Consider the following 26,124-nt stretch of genomic DNA (forward strand, 5'->3'; position numbering starts at 1 on the left):
CCGCACACTGGTACCCGTCTCTGCATCCCACCCTTCACAGCCAAGATAACATTGAATACCCACAGACATGCTTGGTGAAAACATACTGTAACTACCACAGACTAATTAAATAAAAGCTGCCAGTTTTTTCTATTGAAGTGTGGTGTTAAGTGAACGGTAACTAAGACAACATCATGTTGGTCTGCCAGGTTGAAAACACTGCCAGAGATGCCATCATCTGAAAATATCTGGCAATCACCTTACTGTATATGCGGTGTGAAATGAATGGGGAAAATCAAGCTCCAAGCTGTGGATTGACTCTCTTCAGAATAGCTATAAAAGAGAAAGAAAATGAAACCACATGCCAAAAATAAGACATATTTCACAATTGAGTTTATTACAAGATGCATATCACTATCCTAAAGCTGCCTACTACAATGTTTACCAACTCAGAACCAACTTGGATTAGCACTAGTGTCAGAAATCCACACCAGCCTAGACACTGGTCAATAGCCCTTTAACTAATACTATGTGCCAACACTGTAGCTGGCAAAGACAAAATTTTGTTCTTTAATTCACAAATTAGAAGAAGTGATATGAATAACATTTTAATCATGTCTCTGCAGAACTGAGGATGTAAGCATTACTGGAATTAGCACTGGATATACTATAGTACTGCAGTGCTGTAACATGGGTTCTTAGAGTGCACCTACTTCAGATGACATGCTAAATCATTGTTACACTCATTGTTGGATGGTACTGGCGATTCTTGCAGAATCCTCTTGAATTGGGATTGCGGTTCTTTAGTTATACTCAGAAGCTGACATTTCCATTGTGCTCTGTGGACCGTATCTTGGGATCATGAGCCTTGTGTGGGGTCTAACAGCCAAACCTGTTATGTTGACATTAATTGTAAACTCACATCCGTTTTTGCTTAACTTGAATGGAATGCATGTTTCATAATAGTTACATAAATAATGGAGGACTGTTTTACCCACTATAAGCCAACAAGATAATGGTATATTCATTATGCTTTGCTGTGTTCCTGTATTTACACAACAGAATGACCTCAGATTATACTTAGATATATAAAAACACGAACTGTCAAAAGGTAAGAAGGAATATAGTTTCTGACTGTATGCACACATGTTAAAACACAGGTCATGGTGTATGCGATAACATATAGAAACTTTAAGAAATGTAACCAAGATATTTAAGACTGAAACAAAACATCAAAGACAATAAATTTTTATTTGTGTGTATTATCAACTTTTTTTTTTGTGTGAACTGTTTGCTTTCAATTTCAGTAATACTTTTAAACAAAGCCCCTTGGACTGTAGAATGTTTTGTACACAAGTCATACTAGTTGCTTGAGACTTTCTAGTAGCTGAATTTTCAACTATTTTAGAAATGCTTGATAAATGCAGCTACAGGGGTTTGCGCATAAATCACTTGGTTCACAGATGACACAAAAAAATCAGTTGCACATGAACTCAACATTACCTTATTCTGCAGTTAAGTTGACTAATTAGTAGATGCTCTTAAATAAAAGTATTCAGACTCTTTATAATTCAGCAACATTTGAAAACTTTTTTTAAAGTGTATTAAAATTTAAGAAGTGTAAATGTAATCTATCCTACTCAATAAAACAAAATTAAAGGCAATTTTTATAAGCAGAAGGATTCAAAAATCAAAAACAGAAATATGCTGCCTGTGCAAGTATTCAGACCCCTGTGCTCGGATAGTTCCGAGTTTATACATGTGAAAGAAATTGCCCTGCCACTGGCCACAGAGACTAAATAACATTTTGATCTTGTCAGACACACAGTAAATGCAGAGATTAGGAGAATGATACATAATTAAATCAAAATGACTAATCTTTCTCTGGACACTTTTGGCTCATAAATAAAAAATAGAATCATCTCACACAACTCAGACATCGTCTTGGAAAGCACACCTATTAAAGTTCAACATCTAAACAGCAACAAGACCTGCAACACAAACCTCAAAAGACCTTCACAGTTCAGTAGATTGGCCTGGTCTAATGACAAATCAGTCAGCAAGTTCGCAAGCTTCACCCAGCTTTGGCTTTACTGAAACCCGGCAGCAAAGAAGCCATTAAAAGAATCATCTTAAGGCCTATCTGAAAATCCCAGCAAGCAACAACCAAATAATTCTGTAGTAAAGGTTTTCTGGCCAAAAGTGACCATGACTAAACATTTTAGCAAAAAAGGCAAAGCACTGTGCAAGAATGGTGCATATCTCATACTGCTTATGTACTCAAATGCACTATGGCTATAGTGAGGTATGGTGGTAGCAGGAGTGGCCAATAAGACTGTCTTCTGAAATATTGATTGGTTTATTTAAAAATTAATTTTAAAAATTAATTCTATTGAATAGTTAAACCTCATGAGGAAACAAACTATTGCTACTCCACATACACAATATTACATCTTCATTCTCAGCCCTCTATTATTTTTTTCAGAAAGCCTATTATTGTTGGAACTTAAGGTCTCTCTAAGATTATTTTGTGTGTGGGGAACAGTTCGACAGCACCACTTATCTAGCAATAAATAATACCTTGGTTGTCACAAAATCTCATCTAGCTACAGTACATAAATCATTAATTGTTATCATGGTTTCCAATACAATTACATGATTTAATGAGAAGTGAGGAAAAATGACACCTTTTATTGGCTAAATCAAATGATTACATGTTTTGAAAGTTAAATATTCTCATGATGCACTGTGTAAAGAAGTACTCTCTGGATTACATGTTGCATATATTTTCACCATTGTACTCAAGTACATGACTCGCTATTTAACTGGAATCGTTAAATGGTGGAGGAAGCACTCACAATTTGGAATTCTCATCTGGAGGCAATGTGGCCTTCAGTACAGAACTGTAAGCTGCAAGGCGGTCTTGCTTGTCTTCAGCCCTGACTCTACATATGACCCTGAACAAGTAATTTAACTTGCCATTGTTTCTGTAATGAATCAGGAATCAAATGTACTTACTTACTCTTGTGACTTAATTTGCTATGTATAAATGCAACAAAGCACAAAAAAAAGAATCTTCACAAGGATAATAAACAGATGAGCTTAGCAAGGAGAACCAAAAGTGGGATGCATTTAACCCAAAAGAAAGAGAAGAACAAAAAAAAGAATATTTTTTTAAAAAAAACTTAGAAATATGACTCCCAAAGGATAATCCTGACAAAGGAAAACAGAAAAATAAAAGAAACATTTGAAATGTTGCATCTTTGATGCTGAGCATTCATCATGTATGTAAAGTGTAGCTGCATCTCTTCAAGGTTCACAAAAATCAAGCAGCTATTGAGTTGGCAAGGTAGGATCCAGCATCAGTCAATGCTTAGCAAAAGAAATTTCACAGTCCAACAAAGTTCATTTTCAAATTAAAAAAAAAAAAAAAATCACTACATACACATAAGACAGCTGAAAGGTTTCTTCTCTGTTCATTAAAGTCTTAGCTTTTTTATGTTAAACTTCAGTTAAGTTCAATACTTAAAAGATGTGTTACTTTTCTATGGTGACCGTACACAGGCTTCACTTCAGTAAGTTCAGTATAATTTGAAATTTTGCCCCCCCATGTCTTACCAACTCTAAGGTGGATCACAGACTGAACTGGTGGTCTCTAGTCAAACGGACAAGAAATAATCAGAATATTCCATTTACAAGTTGGTTTGTTGAGGTTATAATAAAATCTTCCATTAACTATGTCCTAATATACTGTATAGATGAAACATTTTAACATAACTAGGAACACATGTATATCAATTTAACATAATCAGACTAACAAATGGCTCTTACATAAGCTAAAATGTACAAATAGTGTGTTTCTAATGTTTAAAATGTATTTTTCTGAGCTAATTTGGTTGTTTTTTTTTGTTCTGCACCCTCTCCAACCCTAACCTATTGTGTCTCTGGGAGCAAAAGCTTTAGATTCATCAAAAATTTCGATCTCCGGCTTTCGACAAATCTCATTGTTTTAGTGTCTCCTGATACCGAAAACATCAGTATCTCGATGATGGGTGTGTGTCTGTGTGTCAGTTTTTTGAGGAGGGTCTACAGCTAAAACGACTGGACAGAAAAATTCCAAACTCAACCCTTAAGCCTGTTATGAGACGACAATGTGCTGATTAGTTTTTGAGCAAAATTGTGCAAGATAAAGAGGCACTCGAGAGGAGCCCTCCGATACTGTCATTCTGCAATTAATTAGGAATTCTTCTCGTCAATTGCTATCGTAATGACCTATTTAATGATAAGAAAGATTAGCATCAGAGTGGTAAATAATTACTGAAATGTTATAGAATCTGTTTCTAGCTCTATTTTATAGCAAACAATAAGTCAAGGGCTGAATCCTTGCTCTTTAATTGTCTTACCATTATTTTTGCACCTTAATTTTAATTAAATACATGTTTGTGTTGTTTCATATGCTTATACCATTAAATAGAGAGAAAATGTGTTCTTGTAACTCAGAAACCAAAATAATAAAACCTGAGCAAGTTAACATAACCCTTATTTTATAAATAAGAGGCCATTTGCTCTTTAAAAACCTGACCACACCAGATGAATTACATTAACTGTCCCTAAAAGAAAGAAATTGGTAAATAAAATGGAGTTTCAGGGTGAAAGTACATATTAAATGAACAGATATACTGCCTGTCCTGCCAATATAGTAGTCCTGGCTACAGAAATAAGAGAGCAAGATAAGTGTGGACAAGACTGTTTCACTGGAGAAGTAGACATTTGATAGCCTGCCACATTTGTGCATCTTTTGTCAAATCTGAAATGCACAGCTGGTGTCTGCCATCCCGCAGAAGTCAGGTAAAAATGTCATTCAGATGGCAGCAGCTGTACAGCAGTCTACAAATGTGTTAATGTGTGAAAGGAAGCATGCATGGCCAGCAGCTTTCCCAAAAAGGAAAAAAAGACACACAAACCCCAGGGTTAATAGAAAATTTTTTCAGACAAGTCAATTTATAACTACACTCCAATGCTGGATGTATGACGCTTGTGTGACATCCAGATGAAAACTGGGCAAACAGAAGAAAGTTAATAAAATGGTCTCTCATCTGATAAGTAGGCAACAAAGATTAAACAAACGTTCTCTTATTTAAAGTGGGATTCTGCTGTATGTAATTTAGGTGCAGTGTTTTGAAAAGATCATTATTTAGACTATGCATATTATTCTTACAAAGGCCCACAATACTGCGTAAATATTTCAAAATAAAAAACACAATCTTATATTTTGTTCATCACAAGGTTTTAGAAATTGCAAAAATAACATACACAACTGGTGCCCTGCCCGGGATTTGCTCCTGCCTTGTGCCCTGTGTTGGCTGGGACTGGCTCCAGCAGACCCTCGTGACCCTGTGTTAGGATATAGCGGGTTGGATAATGGATGTATGGATGGAACCATGACAGGAGTGTTGCAGCACATCCTCATATGAGCTTAAGCATAACATGTCAGCTGATTTTCATTTGTCAGTAGATCTTCAATTTTTGTGTAATATCTTATTTTCTACATGATTATACACTGCCTGGTCAAAAAAAAAAAAAGTCGCCACCTGGATTTAACTAAGCAAATAGGTACGAGCCTCCTATTGGATAATTACTGCACGGGCGATTATCTTTCAGCTGGCAACAACTTATTTAACCCCAACTGGTGCAATGAGTTGCTTCTCATTTCTTAAACAACCATGTCGAAAGACACATCTCGTGGAAAAGATGTTAGTCCGTTTGAGAAGGGTCAAATCATTAGCATGCATCAAGCAGAGAAAACATCTAAGGAGATTGCAGAAACTACTAAAATTGGGTTAAGAACTGTCCAACGCATTATTAAAAACTGGAAGGATAGTGGGGACCCATCGTCTTCGAGGAAGAAATGTGGCCGGAAAAAAATCCTGAATGATCGTGATCGGCGATCACTTAAACGTTTGGTGAAATCAAATCGAAGAAAAACAACAGTAGAACTCAGGTCTATGTTTAATAGTGAAAGTAAGAGCATTTCCACACGCACAATGCGAAGGTAACTCAAGGGATTGGGACTGAACAGCTGTGTAGCCATAAGAAAACCACTAATCAGTGAGGCAAACCGGAAAAAAAAGCCTTCAATTTGCTAGGGAGCATAAAGATTGGACTCTGGAGCAATGGAAGAAGGTCATGTGGTCTGATGAGTCCAGATTTACCCTGTTCCAGAGTGATGGGCGCATCAGGGTAAGAAGAGAGGCAGATGAAGTGATGCACCCATCATGCCTAGTGCCTACTGTAGTCTGTGATCTTGGTGAAAAATTAATGCAACACTGGATGGAACTAAATCTTGTGACATTGCAGAAGCTTATCGAAATAATGCCACAGCGAATGCGTGCCGTAATCAAAGCTAAAGGCGGTCCAATGAAATATTAGAGTGTGTGACCTTTTTTTTTGGTGGCGACTTTTTTTTTGGCCAGGCAGTGTAATTCATCTTTACACTGTTAACAACTGTAGTTTCAGAAATAAACTTCTGACTATGAGTTTTCAATACTTATGCTAAAATATGGCAACATGGCACGATGTTTTATGAGGAGGTCTTAACATGTTGCTTTTTTGGGTTCTAAATAATTCTGACAAGCCCCAAATACACCCTACTGCCTCAGCTTGGCCTAAGATACAAAATGGCTTGTAGTTGGATGTAAAATTACATGAGGTTTAAAATGCAAAGCACAAGTTGGCAAACAAAAAACAGCACACAGCATGCTTTGCATCACAAGGGATGCAGAGGTCAGTGAATGTACTTCACCTTATGTTTTCTATAACTGTCTTCAAGCTACAGTTTGCCAAAATTGACATCATCTATGACTTAGTCCTGTCAAAAACATAACTGACAACCAGTTTCTATATTCATGAAGGCTTTGAAAAGAGTAAATCCACATGAATTTGGAACTGGATACAAATTCTTTAACAAGCAACAATCATTGGAGAGACAGCATTATACTATCAGATAAATTGTATAAAACTAGTATGTCCTCTTGTAGGGACATCAATTAGGGGATTCAATTTTAAGTCTTACTGTCTGCCTCTTTCTCAATTTAAAAGTCAGATTCAAGTGGAACAGTACGTTGTTTTACTTATCTTTGGGACTGGATGTTCTAAACTATGTGCAACTATTGTACAATACTGTCATTCATAAAAACACACTGACAACCTCAGTGGTCATCTTCCTAATTCACCAATTAATGCCAGAACTTCCCCCACAGCCTGTACAGCCCCCTCCCCCTAAAAACAGACAAAAAAAATTATAAAAATTCAGAATTTTTTGGGAGAATATATACCACTCATTCAGCTGCCTTCTTGTGATAGTTTAGGATAACACATGAACACAAGAGTGCAACTATTATATACAGAACAAAACTTTATCAGAACAAATCTTCCAATTTTATCTTTGCCTCCAAGAGTTCCATGCTTTGAGGTGAAGCCTGAATTGTGCTAGGCATAATTTTCCCTAATGTTGATTTAAAAGATCTGTAGGCAAGTCAAGTTGGTACCAATGAGGTCTGACAATGTAACCTGTGCATTACCACAATGTAAACTTCCATTGAAGAGAGAGAGAGAGAGAGAAGGCACTAGATGATAGATAGGTAGATATTTAATTTGACACTTTTGCTTTTACAGAAGCGCAAGAAATACAGAAATACTATGACAAACAAACACCATACATACAGTAATCCCTCGCTATATCGCGCTTCGCCTTTCGCGGCTTCACTCCATCGCGGATTTTATATGTAAGCATATTTAAATATATATCGCGGATTTTTTGCTGGTTCGCGGATTTCTGCGGACAATGGGTCTTTTCATTTCTGATACATGCTTCCTCAGTTGGTTTGCCCAGTTGATTTCATACAAGGGACACTATTGGCAGATGGCTGAGAAGCTACCCGGCTTACTTTTCTGTCTCTCTTGCACTGACTTTCTCTGATCCTGACGTAGGGGGATTGAGCAGGGGGGCTGTTCGCACACCTAGACGATACGGACGCTCGTCTAAAAATGCTGAAAGATTATCTTCATGTTGCTATCTTTTGTGCAGCTGCTTCCTGAAATGACATGCTGCACGGTGCTTCGCATACTTAAAAGCTCGAAGGGCACGTATTGATTTTTGATTGAAAAACAAACTCTGTCTCTCTCTCTATCTGTCTCTCTCTCTCTTTGTCTGCTCCTGACGGAGGGGGTGTGAGCTGCCGCCTTCAACAGCTTTGTGCCGCGGTGCTTCGCATACTTAAAAGCAAACAGCCCTATTGATTTGTTTGCTTTCCTCTGTCTTTCTGACAGACTCTGCTCCTGACGCGCACTCCTTTGAAGAGGAAAATATGTTTGCATTCTTTTAATTGTGAGACGGAACTGTCATCTCTGTCTTGTCATGGAGCACAGTTTAAACTTTTGAAAAAGAGAGACAAATGTGTGTTTGCAGTGTTTGAATAACGTTCCTGTCTCTCTACAACCTCCTGTGTTTCTGCGCAAATCTGTGACCCAAGCATGACAATATAAAAATAACCATATAAACATATGGTTTCTACTTCGCGGATTTTCTTATTTCGCGGGTGGCTCTGGAACGCAACCCCCGCGATGGAGGAGGGATTACTGTACACAAAAATTACAAAACTGGCCCCTCTGTGAGTGTGAATGTGGGTGTATGTCAGTGAACTAGCACCTTGTCCAGTGCTTGTATTTAGTGTTGCCAGGACAGGCTTCAACTTCCCTATAATCCTGAAGATTTTGTTTTGTTTAAATTATGTTGTCTGTAATTACTTTATACAGTATCTTTCTACCCGTGACACTGTAGTTAGGATATAGCGGATTGGATAATGGATGGAGTATCTTTCTAGGCTCATAAGTGGAAGAGTGGTAATAAAAAAAAAAATATTAAAAAAAAAATCAAACTGGGGACCCTGCTTACACTGCCAAAGCATAAATGGAGTTTCTCTGGATACATCATACTCACAAGACCAATGGATACATTTGTCAGCCTTTCTGCAAACCCCAAATTGTCATGTATGATTGTGTACCCCTCACTGGCATCCAATCTGGGACTGGTTCTTATACAAGTGCCTGGTTTGCCCCACTAAACAGGACTCTAATTGAAAAAAGCAGGTTTATGAAAATAAATTAATGGATGACTGCATATGACAAACAAAATCCAAAACCTGCAGAGACTGCTTCACAAGCAGTGGATTAATTGATTACCCTTTTTGTTTATATTTTAAAAATAATGACACACTGACTGACCCAACATCTATAGACTGCCCCACCCACACTAAACTGTTAGAATAATGGTACTCTCTTTATAAGCTATTTTTGCTGACAGTAATGTTTTATCTCCAGAGACACATCTGTCACCTTCTTTTAGGGCAGCTTAAACAACAGATTGTAATTTCTTCCTTAAATTAGCAAAGTAATTGTTTCAATGTCATCTCATATTTACCTGCCTGCGCAATGCAATTCTTTCTATGTCATTTCAAATTTACCTGTCTGGTGGATGCCTGAAAGAAAACACATTATGCAGTCTGATGCAGCGAACATCTTTTTTTTTTTTTTTTCTAAAAACATTAAAAATCAAGACTTCAGACTGTGCTTGCAGAAGATCATATTTTCTGATTGGTCAAATGCTGTTTTTTTTCTCATAACCAGCCAGTGTTTGATATCAAATAAATTATTGTCAGGAAATAAAAAAGCAGCCTGGTGTCACCCTGTCACTGGTGAAAGACTTGTTTTGCCTTGGCAATTGTGACAAATAAGCTGTCCTGCCATTTTATCTTTTGTAATAATGACAATAAAGACATACAGTACTGTGTTTTCCATTACCCTCTTTTTGCTCTAATGAGGCTGCAAGTTAAGTGCTGAGCTGTCGCAGCTCATCAGGTCAGCACTGCTTTACACTGTGGCCTTTTCCAATAAGCAACAGCCTTGCGATGTCCAGAAACATGACTCTCAAAAAACACCCACAACTGCTAATCACTTTCTAGCATTGAAGCCTGGCTGTTAGAATTATTACAAGTGGTACTGCATTGGGAGCACCAAACATACAGTATACACTGAGGATGTGATACTTTCCAAACTGTAAACCTATGAATAGTAAAAGAACACATAATCAGACAACCTATTTAGAGTTGATAATTAACTTAACCTATTTGACATATGAAAGGAAATCTGTGCACTTGAATAAAATGTTCATGCTTATAAGAGTGAATATGCAAATTTGACTTAAAAATTGCAGTGGCTAACATTTGAACCCAAGACTTGGGAGCGTTTACACATCATTGCTAAAAACTGCACTACCATGGTGTACGCTATCTACTCTCATATATTATATATATATATATATTATATACAGTAATCCCTCCTCCATCGCGGGGGTTGCGTTCCAGAACCCCCCCGCGAAAGGTGAAAATCCGCGAAGTAGAAACCATATGTTTATATGGTTATTTTTATATTGTCATGCTTGGGTCACAGATTTGCACAGAAACACAGGAGGCTGTAGAGAGACAGGAGCTTTATTCAAACACTGCAAACAAACATTTGTCTCTTTTTCAAAAGTTTAAACTGTGCTCCATGACAAGACAGAGATGACAGTTCCGTCTCACAATTAAAAGAATGCAAACATATCTTCCTCTTCAAAGGAGTGCGCATCAGGAGCACAGAATGTCAGAAAGAGAGAGAAAAGCAAACAAATCAATAGGGCTGTTTGGCTTTTAAGTATGCGAAGCACCGCGGCACAAAGCTGTTGAAGGCGGCAGCTCACACCCCCTCCATCAGAAGCAGAGACAGAGAGAGAGACAGAGAAAAACAAAATCAAAAATCAATACGTGCCCTTCGAGCTTTTAAGTATGCGAAGCACCGTGCAGCATGTCGCTTCACGAAGCAGCTGCACAGAAGGGAGCAACATGAAGATAATCTTTCAGCATTTTTAGACGAGTGTCCGTATCGTCTAGGTGTGCGAACAGCCCCGCTGCTCAATCCCCCTACGTCAGGATCAGAGAATGTCAGCGCAAGAGAGAGAGAGAGAAAAGTAAGTTGGGTAGCTTCTCAGTCATCTGCCAATAGTGTCCCTTGTATGAAATCAACTGGGCAAACCAACTGAGGAAGCATGTACCAGAAATTAAAAGACCCATTGTCCGCAGAAATCCGCGAACCAGCAAAAATCCGCGATATATATTTAAATATGCTTACATATATAATCCGCGATAGAGTGAAGCCGCGAAAGGCAAAGCGCGATATACCGAGGGATTACTGTATATAAAAATTCTTTTGACGTTTGAAACGGAAATTACCTATGACCACGTGATATGGAAATTTCATATGAAACGGAATTTACGTATGACCACACAATATGGAAATTACCTATGACCACAGAATATATTATAATACAGGAACTAATCACTTCGTTTGTGGATGCCATTTTTATATCGTCTTTACGAATTATTATTTGTGTGCGCACCGCGTTGCCCTCTCCCACCCTTCCTGTCTGGACTACAGCGCTGAGCCGTCTGCCGCCAGGCGCGTTCTGACAGAGAAGTTTTATTTATTCGTCCACGTGACTGTCGCTGAAACTGCCAGATTGTAACTTTTTTTAGTTGGCAGTACTTGATAGTAGAAGAGATGATGAAAACAGCTTTGCGTCTTTCTACTTTTTAACTGCGCCAAGCTGTAAACAATGTGAAGATGAGACCGCCTTCAGCAGCGAGGGGTCGCGAGAACAAAGTGGACGCTGGGAGGCACGGAATGTCGGGCTGCTCCGCCAAGTTGAGAGCTTCGCAGTTTCGGGCAGCGTCCTCTCTTCTCGCACTGTTTGTGACATTTCAAGTCCCCTGTTGGCTCCTGGGAGAGTGGAAATCTTTGCAAATGAGTGTAATCGGCACCATCAAAGCAGGACTCTGTTTGTAAATTGCCCTGCACAACTACTTACTGTCCCTTAAGGTAAGTTCGGATCACTAACACCCCACAACATTCAAGGTTGCTTTTGTGATTAATTATTTTAACAAGTAAATCACAGGCATGTAGTGCAAGGTTGTCAGGCAAAAATTTGGATGATCACATAGAAAATGTAATTTCTATACCACAGCGGTCATGTTGCGCCTTTCACAAGGGATCTACTACTTACCTGTTGTGTTATAGCGCCTTTAAAATGTAGTTTACCCGAAACCACTCCAGTAGTGCTCAATGTATCTTTACTTCTTAAATGTTAATGTTTTACTGTTTAATAACATATAGACTACATTTTATTTTTTTCCCTTGCACTCAGTGAGCGAAGCCACTAGGTAATCAACTAGTATATATATATATATAAAATCCTATGCCTAAAAGTGCAACGATTTTGTCACGTTTTTTGTCACGCTTTAAATTGGGCTTATTTTAAAACATATATATATATGTGTGTTTGGTATCATTCTTTTCAGAATTTATCGAACTTTAATGTGATGTTGTCAGATTCTTATTCCATTTTTAAATTATAAACTTAAAAATATCAAGAACTCATGTCCCGCAAGACGAGACTTTGTGCCAAGAGATTTAACCACGCCCGGGGCCGGAAATAAAAGACAAAGAGTAGGACAGCTGTTGTAAAGGCTTTTAAAATGTTCAAAGTGCAGTGCGAGATGCAGATCACATGGCTCGGCAGCAGCAGCAAGATAGCAAAGAGGGGGTAAAATAAAAAAAAATTTTAAAAAACGGAAGTTTAAAAAAAAAAAAAAAAATTATTTGTCTCCCATTGTATCACCATTTAAGAGGAGGTATCAGAGGAGCGACTGAGTCTCTTTGGGGTGCATTCAGCCCCCCTCTTCACAACGCAAGTGCCAGAGACATGAAATGGTTGGCGAGCAAAGCAAGTAGGGGGCGAACCCCCTACAACTCTATAACGTGAAGGCCATATTCACACTAGCATTTTACAATCGCAATACAATGCAATTACCACAACAGATTCATAGTTTACAGCTAAATCCCCATTTTTGAATTAACTCTTTAAAGAAAATTGGGTCAAAATGTAAATGTGCAGTATACACCTTCCAGAGTTAACTAGATATTGCCAATTTAACCGTGTAATGTAAATACACCGATATATTTAGGCAGCTGCTGCAACTTCCAAAAACATCTGGTTAAAAAAAAAGAAAACCGTGTTTACAGTAATTGGACTATGCTACAATAACGCATACCATTTAATAGGCAACAGAAGTATTCAAAGTACATCGATTTAAAAATTTTTGGTGTCCATCAATTTCATTGAAGTTTCCAGGAATTTTCCTTTAAGTTAAAATTTCATTGAGAAAGCACTTAAAGCTACATTTAGGCATAAAGTCACCCTGTGTGTGTCTTCTGTCACTGAAAGTTAACAGAAGATTTCTCATATGGTGAGTGAATAGGGCAATTAAAAAAAAAAGTGTCACAGTCTTCTGTCACTTGAGACAGCCAAGTCATAAACACAAAATTGATTTTTTTATTCATTTATTTTTTTCAAATGTCATTTTGAAAGAATGTAATAGGTTGCTTCCTGTTATTCACCCAATACTGCTGAATTAAGCTGCAGCAGCCTGTGTCCCTAAACTGAGTTAAGCAGACTTAAGAATTTTATTTGACACGTCATCATTTTGAAAGTTTGTGAAAAATCTATTCTAAGCTCTCAACTGTCAATATGTCCATTGGTTAAAACATTCAAATTTTTTGGAAAAGTTTGATTTTAATATGTCATGGTTTTGACAGATCTCCATCCCCGACTTCAGATTTAACTATTGTTATTTGTTTGATATTTTTATACAAATTCATTATTTTTATTTATTTTGTATTGGCTATTCACCGAGTAGTTTCTTTTTTTAGTAAAATTTTTGTTTTGCACCTTTCCCAACATAATCTAAGTCTATGGGGTAAGAAGGAAAGCTTAAGACTCGTCAAAAACTTTGATCTCCACATTTTAGGGTTCCGAGATACTGAAAACATCGATATCTAGACAACGAGTTGTGTGTGTGTCCCTGTCTGTCTGTCAGTTTCTCCAGGACGGTCTAGAGCTAAAACGGCTGGACAGGAAAATACCAAACTTTAAACTTAAACCTGTTGTAAGAGGACAATGTGCTGATTAGTTTTTGAGCCAAATCGTGCAAGAGAAAAAGCCACTCTAAAGGAACCCTCAGATACCATAATTTTGCAATTAATTATGAATTCTTCTCATTAATTGCTATCATAATACCCTATTTTATGATCAGAAGATCAGCATCAGGGTGGTAAATAATTACTGAAATGTTAGAGAATAGTTCGGGTAACTTGGTTCCTAGGGCACAAAGCCTACCGATGTTCACACCCAAATTTTTGTTTGTCGTTTTATCTTCTAATTGTTTTATTTTAGTTTGTCATCTTCATTTGCCTCTTCTTGAACAGCCCTGTGAGGAAGGGCCTCCTTATACTGCAGGTGTGCTCTGTGCATTTAGGGGGGCTACCACCTGAGCTTCTTTTCAAACTTAAACATCCTCATCGCTTCCTCTGCGCATAAGAAAATAAGCATGGAGGCAATATGAGGAATGCTACATATAAAAGTAAATTAGTTTCACTATTCATGGCTTACCTAAATATGTTATATAGTTACTTATCTCATTATATATTGTGTAAACAGTGTTACTTTTGCTTTTGTAAGGAAAAGTGCAGATTTGATTGGCCAGCATTTATTAAATTCTACACCCATATATGAACCTTCATGAAACTGACCAGAAAAAAACAGCAAAAAAAAAAAAAAAAGATAATTTTCATGTGTTTTATAAATACACTTAGCTGTTCATGTACTCTTAAATAAATAACATCAATGCCATTTTTGCATCCCCAACCTGGAGCAACTGATGATAAGCGATAAGACTGGCCACTGTGCTTCCTGATCAAACAGTTTCAACATATCTATAGCAAATAGCTGGATTAAAACTAAAATTAATTCATTAATAGGTTTCTGTTATCTGATTACATGCAGCACACTCTCATGCTTGGCTGTGCAACAGAGCCTGGCAAAAGAGCAGTGTACCGGTATACCGTATTTGTTTCTTACCTTACCCCCAGTGCAGCCTGTATAACAACACTGCAAGATTTTTACTTCCACAGAGTAAGTACTGCATTAGTTACTTGTTACTTTATAAAGTAAACTGACTACAGTACACGTTAATTTCAATGTATTACCCTACTGCTCCAGAGATTGTGCTGCCAAGGTTAGCAACATACATTCCACTTAACATAAATGTATCTACTTCTGAAATATTGAGAGATTATTTCAACCAGAAGGAATAATACGATTGCCTGAGCACTTGCCTTAACAAAAAGATCTTTGTGGACACTTCTACTATTTTCTACCTGTGGCTGCTGGAAACGTGTGAAGCTAACAGAGTGCAACAGACATGAGAACACTAAAAAAAATCCTTAACTGTAAGGGTTTACATGACCAAATAATCTTGACCTTTTCTAGTGCTGCTTTGTCCTTTTTGTAGCCTGGAGAGCAAAACTGCACACAGTACTCCAGATGGAGGTCTCACCAGTGCATTATAAAGCTTGAGCAGAACCTCTTTGGACTTGTACACTGCACAGCATGCTGTATAACTTCACATGCTGTTAGGCTGCTTAATGGCTTCTGAACACTGTCTGGAAGTTGATAGTATAGAGTCCACTACGACTCCTAAATGCTTCCCATAAGGTGTTCTTTTGATTTTCAGACCTCCCATTGTGTATTGAAACCTAACATTTTTACTTCCTACATGCAGTACTTTACATTTACTGACATTAGATTTCATCTGGCACAAAACTGCCCAAGCCTGTAATGCTGCCCAAGTCCCTCTGTAATGTTTCAATGGATTCCATATTATCTTGGTATCATCTGCAAATTTAACCAGCTTGTTACTTATATTCCTATCCAAATAATTTATATATTTGGAAATAGCATCTCCCTAGCCCTGACCCCTGCTGGACACCAATTTTAACCTCAGCCAATCCTGATAAGGTTCCACACACCATAAGCCTCCACTTCCTGTGTCTGAGACAATTCCGTACCCATCTACAAACATCACCCTGAACTCCAACTTCTTTTTGTTTGATGTCCAACCTCTCATGTGCCACTTTATCAAATGCTTTCTGAAAGTCAAGATAAACAATATTACATGCTCCACTTTGATCATACAGTTTTGTTGCTTACTCATAGAATTACAACATTTTAGTAAAACACAACCTCCCCCTTCTGAACCCATGCTGACTTTGGTATACTGTAACTCCTGTTCTTGCCATGTGTTGCTCAATCTTATCCTTAATAATTCCTTCCATTAGTTTTCATGTGATGCACTTTAAGCTTACTTGGCCTATAGTTGCTTGGATTTGCCCATTCACCTTTTTAATATAATGACATAATATTTTCCATTATACAGTCCTTCGGAATTTCCCCAGTGTACGGTGAGTTCCTAAAAATATGTGGCAAGGGTTTATATATGTACTCACTAACCTCCTTGAACTGGAGGGTAACTATTATCTGGTCCTGGAGATTTGTTTGATTTCAGCCTATTTAACCTAAGCAGTACTTCTCCCCCCAAAAAATTCTAAATCCCTCAGTACCTCCTTAGTAGTCCCACTTCCTCACTTGTGAAGACCTCAGAAAAATGAGTTTAGTTTACTATTCGTGATGCACTTCACCTCAACCATATAAAATATAGTCATATAAAATAAATACTCTAACAGCAACCAACAGGAATCTTCAGCATCATTGTAGGGGATTTATCCAGACCCACTGCACAGTTTAAGAATTGTTCCTCTGGCTTCTTTTAATTGATACCGTCCTCTTTCTTGCATTAAACCCCCAGAACGATTTTTTACACCATACCCAAATGCTGACATTAGGTTGGCCTGCTTGAGATGTAACATATTCCACAATTACACCCACTTCCAGTTTTACAATTAAAAGTTCTGTGCAAGTGAAATGTAATTACAGATTTCTGCAGGCGTAGTATGCTAATTAGCATGCTGTTCCTGCCCTACAATCATCAGGCTGAGTATCAATTCACAAAGGTCCCAAAAAAAAAAAAAAAAAAAAGTGTGTTCTCTGCTTGTAGCTGCATTTGTCCAAAATTAACAAAATTCTTCAGCTTTTAGTTTACTTCATTGAGCGGTTCAGGCAATAGTGTGATGCATGCTCCATGAATTTTCATTTTAAAAGTTTTAGTAAAATTCAAATCAAAACAGTTCACAAAAAAATAGAAACATTGATATTACAAAGTTCTTGTTTAAAGAAATTTTGCTTAAGACATAATTATCTTGTTTCATTTCTCTCTACGTTTGGTCATTCAGTCATATTAAGTGTAGTACTATTGGCACAGTCAGAAAACTGTATGCCAATGCTCTATTTGTGAACTAATCTACAGATAGCAGTGAGACTATTTCCTAACTTAAACACTCCGTTTTGCAGGTATAGCTAAGAAAGTTCTATTTCATGTTAACATACAGGGTGTAAAGGACTACACCCTAATCTAAGTAACTGCCTTGTGAGTTCATTATTCCTCAAGTGGAAAGAACTCCATACCCCCCCCCCCTTCTAAACCTGGCCAATTGTATGGGGAAAAAAAGATTTAGATATAGGGCCAGATTTAAACAGGGTGAGACCCAAAGCTATGAGAAGCTATAGAGTGTTAATTGACAAGACTACCACCAAGATGCATAACAAACCCAAGTGCAAGAAGAGGTGTTCCATTAAACTTTTTAAAAACGCAACTAATACTATAAGAAATGGAAAAAAAATCTGAAATTCTGAGAGGTGCCTTCAAACTGTGAGGCCCTAATTTGTAGCTTGTTCGATTTATTCTTAAATCCACCCCATCCAGACGGACAACATTAGAAGATTCAAACACTCAAGGAAAAATCAAAGGTAAAGAAACAAGGTAAGCAGATATGCCATTGAGCAGAGAAAATGTATGCATGGCCTTAGATTCAAGTGTACTTAGAGACTTTAACTGAAAGCTGCAACACTGAAGTAGCTTTAAAAAAAAAATAAATAAATAAAAAAATAAAAAAAACTCAGTTATTACATTTTTGTTTAATATTTTATACCAATGAGTCATATTTAAAAATACAGTAACAGTAATACTAGAATGTAATTACAGTACATACATTAGTAGACTACAGTAAATGCTTGCTATTTAACACTACTTTACAATATCATAAAGTTAAAAAAGTTGCCTAAATAAGCTTGTGAGACAACTCAACAGATTTCATCAGCAGATTCTAATTCAAGAGATGTAAAAAGGACATTGATTGATATACTATTGTTACTTGTTGGTTGTGGAGGCTCTGCCACTAACTGTAGTTGAAATTTCTGAAATACAACAATTTTGGAAAAAGCAACTAATGGAAAGAAATGTTGGGGGTCAGTAAGATGATAGCCATAGGCAATACCTGACATGTTACCACTGACTTCTAGAGAGATACATATACACTAATCATGCTATGAAACTGTGTTTTTAGGATACAGCACTATGGACCTTCAGACACACCCAAACATACATTCGATTGCCAAGAACACAAATCTAAATTATTTTACCATGTCATGTGATCCTACTGCTCGCTTGTTGACTTTGTATATTCTTCACACTACTGCACTCTCTCTTTAAATGTCCAATATCAGGTGTAATATGTACTCAGGGCTCTATATACTTACTACTACATTATTCTGCTCTTTAGAATTCTTGAAGGAATGTTATTTTGATGAAAATGCCATGAACCAAAATAAAAAATGCAACCAATTAACTTAAAGTGGCTCATCTGTTCACACTTGGATCTCAGAATAATGAGATGGTACCTACTCACCAAGTGAAACATGTAGCGCACTTTGGATCAGTGTAGTGGCAGCAGTTCATCAATTGGGTTTCCAGATTGTGATGATAAACTAGAAGCTAAATCCTCAAACAATACTCTAGATTTACCAATCAGTCTACTTCCCAAAATAATTGACCAAATAACTGAATTATGAGGATACAACCATTTCCTAAAGCAAAATTTCTGCACAGAGATTGCTAGACCTCTATTTTAAGAGCTGTTGAAAAATTCAGAAGATCGGTTGATTTATTTTCTATCCATTTCTTCCAGCTAAGGGTCACAGTTGATAACTGTCCAAGCTGCTTGCCAAGCAAACGTCCCACTCAACAACAACTGTCTCTGGATTGTGCCGAGAAATTTACAGAGCATTACCAGACCAGTCAAAAAATATTTATCCTTCAGCTTGAAAAAAAGGCAAAAAACTCTGACCTAGAGAAATACCTCAATATATAGCAAGAAATATGAGAAACATACATTTAAAAAAAAAAAAAAAACACACCACACACAAACACAACATAAGAGATGCACAAGGTGAAGCCATTAAAATGAGAAGCAAATAGTGAATGAACAAAATAAATACCTGACCCAAACTTTTATAAAAGAAGAATTAAATTGAATATCTGACTCATCTATTTTAAAATCTAACATGCAATACTGCTACCAAACAGCACTTGGTTAAACCGACATGCACCACAATAAGCCTAAATCATTCACAGATGGTGCAATATAAAGAAAAAAAATCCAAACACTTAATAATTGATAATGCTTCACTTGATATTTTTTATTAAACACACACTTGTGGTTTAGACAGACCAGCAAACCTAGCAAAAATATATTTTAACAGACTAAACATATGAATGCAACATTAAACTTAGTGCTGTGCCACAATAATATATTGTTCAATATGGATGGTAAAGCCAATCAGCAGAAGCCAGTTAGAACTTCAAAAGAACAGGCATGTCATTTAATAATAATTCTTTACATTGATATAATGTGCAACACCCACCTGGACGAAGCACCGGAAGCCACCACTATGCCAGTATGCTCACCAGACTCTACGCCTCATCCAAAGGATGGCACCACTTCCACAGCACAGCATCCTCGTCACTACACAAGACCACAGGGCAAGGGCAGACCCGCTGGTCTCACCAACACATCTTCCAACAGCAACCCAAGCTTCTACTGAAATCCTATTTTAGTGGAAAGTCAGAATGTCCAAGTTCCTAGTTGGAATTTTCAACCGTAATGCCTCCTTAAGTTGGATTTCCAACTTGAAAATTCAAGACTGGTCTGTTAAGCCGGGAGTTTGCCCGACTTCAGATAATGACGTCAATCCAAAATGCCGACGTATACAGAAAACTTTAGTGAAAGCTAAAGTATTATACTGTTTATTAGCATTTCAGTCTATTTGTGTCTCATTAAATCAGTAATGCACACAGTTCTGTCCAACTACTACCAGTGGATATGTTGCTACAATGTTTTAATACAAATATAATTGCGAGCTATTATGCATTTGTAATAAATTGCAGTTAATTATGAAAGTGAAATTATAATCAAACCTAAAAGGTCTTACGATGTGTTTGTAGACTTGGATTTTTCTCAAACTAGAAGTGGCAGTTCCAAATCGTACCCAAAACAACCAACTTGCCTTGCCAGAGGTGTACACACAATACAGGATATACAACTACTACATACAAAACACAGCACAAATGCTGTCATTATTTAATTGCACATACTGTAAACATTTACTGCTAGTTTTTATCTAAATTGACTGCCAAATCACAGGAGCATGGATACATGCATAAGGGCAGGCATAACAGTGCCAAGTAAAATATCAGCTATGCCTAATGTAATTGCATTCATTAAGGCAAGTATATCACGAGCTACATACTTTAGAAGCATTAAAAAAATTTTTTTACCAAATGAAGCAACTAGTGTGAAAAATAAAAAAGGATTAAAAATTACAACAAATTAGAGATAGTAAAAAGATGTTTTACAAATAATCCACAGAAATGCTAATAAAGTAAAACTAATTGAAGCAAAAAAATCTTTTAAGTGTCTATATATAAAAGAGCAAAAAGGAGCACAGTTGAGCTTATGCTCCACTGAAAAGTCTTCCAATACCAAGAGCACCCCCCACTGATATGCGGCGCACCCTACCAAACAGATGCAAGAGGTACCAAGCAGGTGTAGAGCTGAAGAAAACTGTAATATATGAGTGACATGAAACCCTTAATATCACCTCTCAATGCTCTGGCGCAAACAATGGCTTTTCACCTAATCTGTAATTTAGGTGCCATTATAACAAGAACTACAGTGTGTTTATCAAAGACGGCAGAGCTTACGTTCACACAGAAAAAGAAATCCAGCAAAATTGTTTAAAGCGAGTTTTGTAAAGGCAGGCTGAAACAAGTGTACCTCAGGAATGACCTACAGTGCCCTGGATTTTATTACAACACAGAAAAGACTTGCAATTGCTTTTCTGTCTGAATGGTTAAAAGCTTAATCTCAGGAGACCTCTCGAGTTTATTAATAAACTTAGAAGACATGGATAGGGCTCAGTGTATTAAGAAGTAATCAATTCCAATAAAGTAGCACCCAAAGCAAGTGAATACCTGTTATCTACCATAGGTTTTATGCCACAGAAATGAATTATTAAGAACTGGCTCAATATGGATTACATCACCCCTTCTAAGAAGTGACCTGGGACCCAGACCAATTGAATGGAATCTGCAAACAATGTTTTAAGCAACTCTAGTTAAAAAATGTTTATCGCAAATCCAATGAATTATGCTTTAGGGATTTGAAATGGTTCCAGGAGAATTCATCAAACTCTCAGCATGGCACTGAAAACAATCCCCAGTAGAAATGACAGAAACAAACACAATGGGATTTGCATTTATATATTAACCATGAGCATGTGTAGATCAGTATCTCATATTTTAAATGCATGTCACATAAAGCATCACCATATTAATAAAAATACTGTATAAAAATATTCCCCACTCTTAAATAAAGAGTTGATAGGATAAAAAAAAAAAAAGTTATTGTTCAGGAAAAGAGCTATACTCACAAATAATCATTTCACAGTTCACTTACTAATGCTATGCTGGGATCAATATACTGTCAGTAAGAAAAATAGAATTATTGTTAATTAAAGAGTAAATTGTGTAGAAAACAGTTTTTTCAGTATGATTCCACCAAGAACACAGCATACAGTACATGCACCATTACAGGAGACTAGAGGTTAGGAGACAATCTTACTCAGTTTAAGTGATTAATTGTACCCAATAAGATTTGTTAATTGCCATTTACAGCAATACCAGGGTGGGTGAAGGGTTGTCTGGAATATGCCCCAATTACTGAAGTGTGAATATGATGCCAAAGATAGTGCATTTGGAATAGAAAACAGGTGTATGTGGCACAAATGGCAGTATCACAGAGGACCAAGATATAGCTGAGGTTCATGTAATGAAAGCAGGGTGCCAGAACATCATATATATTAAAAGGAAAGTTGCTCCATTAAATGATCATCACTATCAGTAAATTCAAGAAATTAAGTGCTATTTTACGGTCTTTCATTAAAAAAGGAGTCACCAATGAATTGCTCATGTAGTACAGAACTACATCTGACATAAACACACATTCTCTATACAGTATATTTATATATTCATTCATACAATACATACACATAAATATACACACGTGTATATGTTCCAAGGACATGAATTTGTCATATATGGTACGAATAGCTTAAAATCTTGTATTTATTAAGCAAATTTCTGTACCATTTACTAATATGCATTTTTATAAACATTTTCTCCTGCCTTCTGCATATATAACATGAATCTAAGTATTTATTTTTATGTAAAGCTGCAAAATCAATTTCTCTTCTAAATAGGTCCTGTAATTAATGTGTACAACATGACCTTTAACACATATTCTTGTTCATTTGGTTCAAATTACCATCATCATGGAAAGAGAGCATTGTGAAAATTTCAGATTACTGTACAAGGGATTATGTGGAAAACTACTGGGAATGAACCCTTCAAACGCCATCCTTAAACTGAGTAGCACTTGAAAAATGCAAAACAAACAAGAATCAAGACAGCTAAATAAATCAGCTTAACCCTCTCTTAGCTTAGTAATAAATGCCCCTCACCAACTTTATCAAACTTCATTGTCAAACTCCCCAGTTTATGAGATTTAGTTCTATAAATCAGAAACGTGAGAATTTAATAACACGGACTAGACCAACACTTCATTTTAATGGAATGCATGCTCATACTGTCAAACTGAAGGACTGATGCATTGACCGTAACACATTAGCGAAGTAAATCTTAACACATGTGACAATCCAACTGCAAAAAAGAGAACAGTTCATTACAAGAGCATTCCGATTATTGATTATTTAAAAACATAAGCTTTTAATCAAAAGAAACGATCTGACAGTTATTAAATTGAACAATAAATATGAACACAATCAATCAATTGAAACAAGGATAAAGTAGTTCCAAGATCAAAATTAATCGGCTAAATGATTAATTAACGGTAAAATTTAATTTGGAGTCCATCGATCACAAAAAGTAGTACAACCTTATAAACCTTTCCCTAGTAAAGGTAACATTATATCGGCCAGTTAGGCACAAGAAAAATTAACAGATCCTAGTAATTGGCCAATATTTGCTTATGCTGGACACACAGAGATCCGTTGGATTCGGGCGGTTTAGCACCTTGGTGGCTCAAATGATCAACAGAGCAAAATCGGCACTGTTAATTTAACACCTGAAACTGTACTCTTTCCACATACACACTTCTAATAGTTACGTTAACACCGTAAGAGTTCATTTAACATTGGAGACTTTGCTGTGTAGCGTTAGCTCATCCTGTAAATTCAAAATACATTCAACTCTAAACCGCAAGCAGATCAAAAGAAATTTGAAACCCACCAATTGCCATATAATTGAACTCATATTATTGGCGAATATATGAATTCGATGCATATTGCCCGCTAAGTATATCAATCAAAATACACATTCAACTTGTAACGATAAAAATTAAATGTTGCTTTACGCATGGCAGAACTGTTCTGTGCATGGTAATAAATATGAAACTCACACAATCTGCGATACATATTTACAATAAATAAATAAAACAAGTAGCTAAAAAGGTAAGAATCAGAATACAAGCCGGTGAATAATCCCATAGACACTCGCAAAAAGGCAGCCTACACTGGTTTTCTTCCCAACACAATGAAAGCAAAAGCAGGAGACGGGGCCGCCAGAGTGCTCCACGCCGCGATCGCTCAGACCCAAAACCGGCGGCTCGCCTACCTTGTGCTCGGGTGCAGTAAACGAGCAAAGACAGAAACAGGATCCCTACACCCTCCCCAAACCGGGTCCAGATCCGGTGGCAGTATGACAGGGTGTGCGTCCGCTGAACCACGTACATGTTGCTTTTGCCCCAGGTCCGGGCCGGAGTTTGAAGGGGATCTGTCAGTCGTGAAAGGGGGTGCCCTTGGGAATCCTCCTTCCCAATGCCAAATCCCTTTCTCCGGGATCCTCAACTTGAGCTATGCATCATTCCCGGAGGCTCTGTGCGTTTGGTGCATGCAGGTTGTTAGGCTCCAGTCGCTGGGAATGATAGCAGATAACGGAGCTAAAACAGCGAGCGCTTCGGAGGCGCGGCGTGATGTCTAAAAACCCATGCGCAGCATTTCTCTCCTTGCGTCCAGACAAAAGAAAGGTAAAAATAACTGTTCTGTTAGTGAAACATAATTTGCGACATATCTTGTCAAAATTCGGATCCAGATTTCTGTTTACATGAGCTAGCGAACCTGGATATGGCTGATGCACGTGTTGAGCGCCACTTCGGCATAAAATCCAAACGAAGAGTTACAATCAGTGCCGCTTTCCAAGGCTTTCAAAACTGAAGTTCACATTAATAAATATGCCAGGTTCATCTGTCGTACTTGTAATCCCAAGGTAAAAAGAACGGTAGTCTCAAACCAAAGCGTCTTTTGTTCCAGCAGCCTCAATGAGAACTCCTCAAAAAGAAGGCGCGTGTACAAATCCAGTTTCCAAAGTTAGTTTTAGTCACTTTCTTTTCCTTTCGGGTATTTTTGCAACATCCTACATTATGAGAATTTCCAGCATGCCGCGTTCTTCCGTTTCTTCGGTTCAGGTCTAATCCTCCGAAGTGCAGATTTAAATCCTCTCTCTTTCTCGATGCCCCGAATCCCGTTTTTCCCCCGTTCGGCTATGACGACCGCCGGCGCTTTTCCCCCGTTTCGTGGACTCACAAATCGCTGGGTTACGTCAAACTTGCAGGTCCAACTGTAAAAAAAAAAAGACAAACAAAACTTTAAAGCTAAAAAGACAAAAGAAAGAAAAATGACTGAAGGGGAAACTAGAAAAAAAACGTATTACTGTGTGCGCTCAGTGTGGAGGATCTCTAACAGACTGCTTTCCCAGTAAAAGCACAACCCGCAAATGAGAAAAAAAGCAAGCACGGCGAGAAGAGGTGGGACTTGGCGCCACCCCGCGAGAGTAATGAGCATTACACTTAAATAAAACACGGCGAACGAGTCAATATAGACTTAAAACTAGAAAAACAATTACCGCGGCGACTGCCCAAATTTAAGTGAAACGGGTCTCGCGGAAGGGCGCCGGCCCTTTGAACTCAACGGTTTAACGGACCGGAATGGCCAGCGCCCCAGCAGTAAACGATGCCTGACTGGGGTGTTGCCACAGGGAACGCCGACAGCTGAGCTGCTCGGAGCTCTGAGCAGCATCCTACCTTTAAAGCGTGAGAGGAGAGAGAAAAGCGGCGGGGAGCACAGCGCGAAGGAGTGTTTAACGTGGCGTGCCGGTGTACGTGCGCTCGGCTGTATGCCTGCGTGCTATGCGAGAGCCTATTCACTTTTCGAGTGCCTGTACGCGAGCTAGTTATACTGGAACCGTGCCTGGAAATAACAAGAATGTGGCTGGACAATTGGGGTGGGGGTTTATATGTCGCCAAAATGACAACTTTTTATTATTATTATTATTATTATTTTTTACCTGCTGCGCATTTCCAGTCGTTGTTGTCACTAACAATGAGGCGGTCTGGCGGGCAAACCAGTGGCGGAGCCTCCCGACTTATCGTCGCGCGCCCTTTTTAAGCCAATCAGAAGCGTGCGGAGTAAAGCGGGGTAGCCTGAAGAGGGCGGGGCTGCGGTGTAGAATGACGAAACGCTCCATTGTGCTGATGCTGCCCGTCCAGGCTCCTCACACTTCGTCACACTCC

General features: G+C 37.8%; 1 protein-coding gene across 6 annotated transcripts in view; it reads right to left on the reverse strand.

Moving 5' to 3' along the window:
- sdk2b (sidekick cell adhesion molecule 2b) overlaps positions 1–25,825 on the reverse strand; it is a 419,662-nt gene extending 393,837 nt beyond the window's left edge. For 3 of the 6 annotated variants that reach the window (XM_051936529.1, XM_051936530.1, XM_051936526.1), the window contains exons 1-2: positions 25,266–25,825; positions 24,171–25,172 (exon numbers count right to left, since the gene is read on the reverse strand). In XM_051936529.1, the coding sequence (XP_051792489.1) occupies positions 24,171–24,288 (118 nt within the window). In that variant the 5' untranslated portion in view covers positions 24,289–25,172; positions 25,266–25,825. The remainder of the gene's footprint in view (positions 1–24,170; positions 25,173–25,265) is intronic. The other 3 variants (XM_051936531.1, XM_051936528.1, XM_051936527.1) reach the window with 2 other exon arrangements.
- Between the last annotated feature and the right edge of the window lie 299 nt (positions 25,826–26,124).

This window comes from Erpetoichthys calabaricus, chromosome 14, assembly GCF_900747795.2.
Source record: "Erpetoichthys calabaricus chromosome 14, fErpCal1.3, whole genome shotgun sequence".
Classification (NCBI taxonomy): domain Eukaryota; kingdom Metazoa; phylum Chordata; class Cladistia; order Polypteriformes; family Polypteridae; genus Erpetoichthys; species Erpetoichthys calabaricus.